The 5,423-nt window shown below is 42.7% G+C and overlaps 1 protein-coding gene across 1 annotated transcript; it reads right to left on the bottom strand.

Annotated features, from left to right (window-relative positions):
• Positions 1 to 312: 312 nt before the first annotated feature.
• Positions 313 to 5,185, bottom strand: cdc123 (cell division cycle 123 homolog (S. cerevisiae)). Its single transcript, XM_076153918.1, has 13 exons — positions 5,067 to 5,185; positions 4,736 to 4,807; positions 4,473 to 4,536; positions 4,261 to 4,293; positions 4,084 to 4,179; positions 3,875 to 3,981; positions 3,468 to 3,519; positions 3,249 to 3,324; positions 2,944 to 3,066; positions 2,719 to 2,747; positions 2,372 to 2,476; positions 2,125 to 2,262; positions 313 to 876 (listed from the first exon to the last, which is right to left on the bottom strand). Exons 1-13 carry the CDS (start codon positions 5,138 to 5,140, stop codon positions 811 to 813), a joined length of 1,035 nt encoding a protein of 344 aa, XP_076010033.1. The 5' UTR covers positions 5,141 to 5,185; the 3' UTR covers positions 313 to 810.
• Positions 5,186 to 5,423: the final 238 nt, after the last annotated feature.

The following is a 5,423-nucleotide window of genomic DNA, read 5'->3' as shown; positions in this document are numbered from 1 at the left end:
TTTCCATCTCCCTGTAATTGCTCTATCAATCTAACCAAGGAGAAACAGAAATGAAGTGCCCTACACCGTACACGCACAGCTCATTTAGCTCCCGGCGTAACGAGAACTGTTGCGTAAAAAGCGCAATCAATTTCTGATGTGGCAGTTTACTGCACCCACCAGGCTGACAGCCCAGTCAATACACGACAAGAAGTTTAATGGTGTTTTTGTGGAGCACCAGGGTTGTACAGTGATGCATGATGGGAAGACAGAACTCCAAAGAGCAACGGAACTGGTGGACAGAGACGGAGTAGGAATGGCTAGAGACAAATCAAAGGTGAGTACAGTGAACCGTTTTAATGTTAAACAGAGGCGACTGTCTGAAAACCCCGTAACACACACACACACACACACACACACACAACTACAGCTTAATGAGTGTCTGCTGAAATGAAGCTACATTAACTAATATACGCATATTTTAAAGTATAAAAGCAGGTATTCATTACGATATTATTGAATAATTCATCATCTACAGTAACACAACAGAAGAAAAGCCATTCCACCAAACTGCACTGCAAAGACTTCCCTCCTCGGCCGTATCAGACGTGGCCAACAAGGCGGAAAATTAGTCAAAAGAGACTTTAATAAGACATTAAACTAACAAGTCGGAGATATTTGAGAACCCCAAAGAACACCGTGAACTATTACTAAGAGTGTGAAGGCAGGCTGGAGTAATTCAAACAGGACAGCAGAGTCCCTTAATGCAGAGAACATTGTGTGGAGGCTGATGATGCAAGCGGCTATTCTTCCAGTTTCTGAGGAGCAGAGTCACTGCTGGGCTTCTTCCCCCTCCTCGTCCTCCTCTTCCTCAGATTCTTCCTGCTGGCTTTTCTTCTGCAGAGAGGGAGAGAGGAGAGGAGAGCAGAGCAGATGACACTTGAGGTTTTGCAGTTCTGACAGGAAGTAGGTTGAGGACGTGCCACATTCACGAGTATAATGCAACGTGTGAGCACTTTGGGAGACAGAAGTGGTCCAAAATTTGCGCTATTGTTCATGGTTAAAACTTGTCTGCCTCTTGCTGCAACATGAGGTCATGCTTACATGTCAAGTGGATGCTTTTTATTCCATTTCATTACAAAAATGGGGGAATAAGTGGGATGCTACATTTGAAATCTATGCTTTTACCCTTGAAAAGGTGCTCAAAAATCTTTTCTAGTTAACTCATTTGTGCAGAACAGAAGGTTTACAATGGTCCTGCAGCAAAATTCTCCTACACTATCTGTACGCTTGCTCATTATGTTCTGAACCATCATTGCTTTGCTAATGGTATTTCTCTACACACAGCAATAACTGCTGTTACAGCCCTGCTGGAAGCTCCAAAGCTCAGCAGTGTGCACAAGTGGGAAGGAGGCAGTGTACTTACCGATGACTTGGCAAAACAATGGCCGTCTGGCCCATACTGAGGAACCAGATGGAACTGTTTGAGAAGACTTCTATGGACATTTGATGATTTGATGATTTTTAATGCTGTGAAATCTGGTCACAGTTGGAATCCATTGGAAGTGCATGAATTCAAGCTGAGCAAAGCTGCTTTTCCTCAGTCAATCAGGGAAAATAAACTATTTTAAGCGAACCACCAAACCTATAGGGACACCTCTTTTTTTATATACACTACCAGTCAAAGGTTTGGACAAACTTCTCATTGTCTTCTCTTCTCAGTCCAAACTTTTGACAGGTAGTGTAGATTAATATAGTAGGAAGAATTAGTTTGAACATCATCAAGGTTGTAGGAAGAAATGAAACCAGTAAGACCTGAGCTGCCCTGAAAATTTCATGTTTGGTCGGTCATTTCCTTCTGTTGCACGGGGGCTTGATGCAGTATCTAAAAACAGACTGTTTTCACTCCGTGTGGATAATAATGCAGCAGCACGAAAGTAGAAGTGGTCAATGTGTTTTTCAAAAGAAGGCTCAAAATTTAAATTACAATAAAGAAATGTCTTATATGTCCCCTTTATAGATAGAAAATAGAATATAAAGTGTCATTTCTATTCCAACATCTGAATGACTTTTAAGAAAGATTTAAAGCTAGTATGTTTAGTATGAAAGCTAGTGTGTGTGCGTGTGTATGTTTGAACTTCCTACCAGTTTGAGGAAGTCAATGAGTTTGTAGGCGTCTTCGCCGGTGGAGAGGTCAGCAAAGTCCCGAGGGATCCTGTAGCTCAGACAGGGGCTGGGCTGAACCGTCACCTCGCTGGTGCTGCAACGCAACACTGGGCTTTCCTACACACATACAGACACATATACATTACATACAGACTTGTTTCATATCAGGGTGAGACGTCAAAATGTCCGCCGTGAGAAATGTCAACAGTGTGTCGTGTTGATTGACCTGCTGCTGGTGAACTTCTCCTCCGGACATCAACTCCTCCCAGGTGAACAGCAGCGAATCTGTCACTTCGCCAAACGGGTTCAGATCTATCAGCCACACCCTCCCCTGCACACACACACACACACACACACACACACACACACACACACACACACACACACACACACACACACACACACACACACACACACACACACACACACACACACACACACACACACACACACACACACACACACACACACACACACACACACACACACACACACACGTAATTGAAACTAACTAAATTCTCTAAATTGTACCATTTCTTCTTCTATATCTTAAAGAAAAGGCAATAAACGTACCTGGCTATCACTGTACACATCAAACACAACTGGAAAAAGAAAAAGAAATCATTTAAATAGGGTGAGAATTGTCAACATAGATAAAACAGAGGTAAGGAAACATGGAATTTCTCTTTCATATTAGATACTCCAGGCATCAACACCCTGCCTGTCCACACTTCTCCTCGATTGAAACTGCATATTTAAATGTTTCGTCTTTCATTGTGTTCTGAAGGTGACACTCACAGTCTTCGTCCAGGAAGTTGTACTGGATGTGCTGGTGGAAGAACTGCTGTATGGCCAGACGGACCTGCTCTTTCTGCGTCAGGATGTGGTGGTAATACTGGGTGTAGTCTCGCTGGGAGATAGCTGAGGTCGAACACAAAATATTCATAGATAACCCTTTACTAGATTAGCAGTGATGATTTTGTCTTGTATGTGGAAGCGAGTGGAGTCATTCAGGGTTCTAAGTGGTGGTACTGTGGGTTTGCTGGTGATGGTTCACAAATAGAGGTGTGTGTGCGATCTGAGAGTGAGCGGGAGGTTCTTACCGATGAGTTTGTTTTCCTTGACAAAGCAGCGAAACTCTCCACCAGGATTCAGCTCGCTCCACTTCCTTAGGACCAGCTGAGGGCAGAAGACACCACAGGGGTTTAAATTGCAGAGGTGTGCGAGTGTGTACTTGGATTCAATCCCCATTCAGACACCCATTGGGCCCTGCTCTTGCGCATACGATGTGTGCTGTAAATCAGGCTGAAGGGGTGAAGTACCTCATACTTTATTTCAGGATCTGGAGAGTCTTGATCACTACATTTATGGAACCTGCAGGAAGAAGTAATGATAAGTAAGAGTAAGAAATGAGAAACTGAGGACATTAGAAGAGTCTATTAAATGAGAATCACTTTACTCTCTAACAGCCACAAACAGCTTGGGAGACTGTGTACACTGCATAAAATCTTTTGCGGTGTTCAATCTTTGTCAGGCAGCAGGAGAAACAAACTGTACCTTGCAGCATTTTCTAAAGCAGACAGTTAAGTGTTTTACTGCAGATTCAAACCACACCTCGCTGACCCCTGATTATTTTTGCTTCTGGCTGTCGTCTCAATGTAAATGAACCCCATGTACGTACGTGTGTACGTGTGTGCGTGTGTCTCTCTTTGGGATCTGTGATGCTTACGGCTGGGTGAGATCGTGGGTGACAAAGTCGGAGCTTTTGAAGAGCAGAAATATCTCACTCAGACTCTGACACTGCAGGGAATTGTTCAGTGCAATCCAGTTAGCATCCTGCAGGGGGCACATGAACACATTGATTTCTTTAGTGGTTTGAAAACTATTTTTCAGTCTTCAATGACATTTAAATACAGCCTGTCTTTGTTTTTTTTTTACCCGGGGACAGCTCCAGTTGAGCTTGGGGAAAACGCAGCCGCCTAATGCGTTTATGGCCTCTTGCACGTTGGAGGTGAATTCTGGGAACTCTGGAGCCTGGAGGACACAAAGCACACATTAGACCTTAGAGCGCTTCATTTATATAGTTGGGTTAAAATTCTAATTCACATAACTTACTGTGACTGTGGTGGTTGTTTCATCATCTGACCACTAGAGGGGAGCAAATAGATCATGGGTCAGACGTGTCCGATTCATTACATTGGCGAGACACAGCAAATATGTGTAAACCTGTACAATCCTGAACTATCACTTTAAGGTTGTGTGATATTGTATGCATGTAAGTAGACAAACTACATGTCCCATTTGAAGAGACGCTTCTCTTCCTTTACCTGAATGTCTTCCACTGATTCCGAGTCGCTGTTGGTATTGTGTGTTGGCTGTGTGTTAAGGACACTAGAGAAAAGAAATAGGATCACTCACTTAGAAACACACACTAAATGATACCTTTATTGTATAGCAGCATGTATAACTTCAGTAACATAAATAGAATCGTGCCTTAAAGGTACACTAAATATGTCCATTCCAATAAATCTACACATTCTGGGGATAGAAAGTGAGAGTGACACAGAAAGAGAAATAAAAAGAATCTCACCTCCCAGAGACTACCAGTGTTCCATCGTCCAGTAAGTAATCTATTACATTCTGAGGCAGTGGGAGAACCAGACTGAAACACAAAAACAAATTACAATGAACACAACATCGAACAGAGATGGAAGGTTTAAAGATGTCACCCTCACTCTTGCGGTTAGTGGTGTAAAACACATTTATTGACACAACAAATGAGACAAAATAAAGAGATGCTAGCGGTGTCATTCTGCGTGGCTACCTTCAACCGGCACAGTTACCGTACTAGTTAGCTCTTTGTTACAACATTAACATTAAAATAATGTCGACCTATTTATCTTCTAACAGCAGCTGCTCACCTTTTAATAGTATGTTTCTTAAATATCGGATACCAAACCGAAAACTGACAGTGTGCAACTTGCTCCTTCTTCATGCTGCAATTTCCTGTTAGGGAAGTGTGTCCATCGGGAAATATCGTCCGGTCTCCGAATCTCTCTTTTTCTCATCCGTGATTGCGTCTCCATTTTCAAATTTGCCACTGGAAAGCAGATTTTCGCAAATATTTATCTCTTTCTTGTTGCATGGATAATGTTTCATTTTAACCACAAATAATATTCGATAGGAGGGGAACTTGTGGTGTAATACAATTTGCACGGGGGCTTTTCGCGGTGCACACAATGGGCGTGGGCGGCATAAAACAGTTGACATGTGAATCA

This window comes from Genypterus blacodes, unplaced genomic scaffold (genome assembly GCF_046128005.1).
Source record: "Genypterus blacodes isolate CSIRO-AG114 ecotype Tasmania unplaced genomic scaffold, CSIRO-AGI_Gbla_v1 ptg000007l_1, whole genome shotgun sequence".
In the NCBI taxonomy this organism is placed as follows: Eukaryota; Metazoa; Chordata; class Actinopteri; order Ophidiiformes; family Ophidiidae; genus Genypterus; species Genypterus blacodes.
This window is presented reverse-complemented; position numbering and strand designations above follow the sequence as displayed.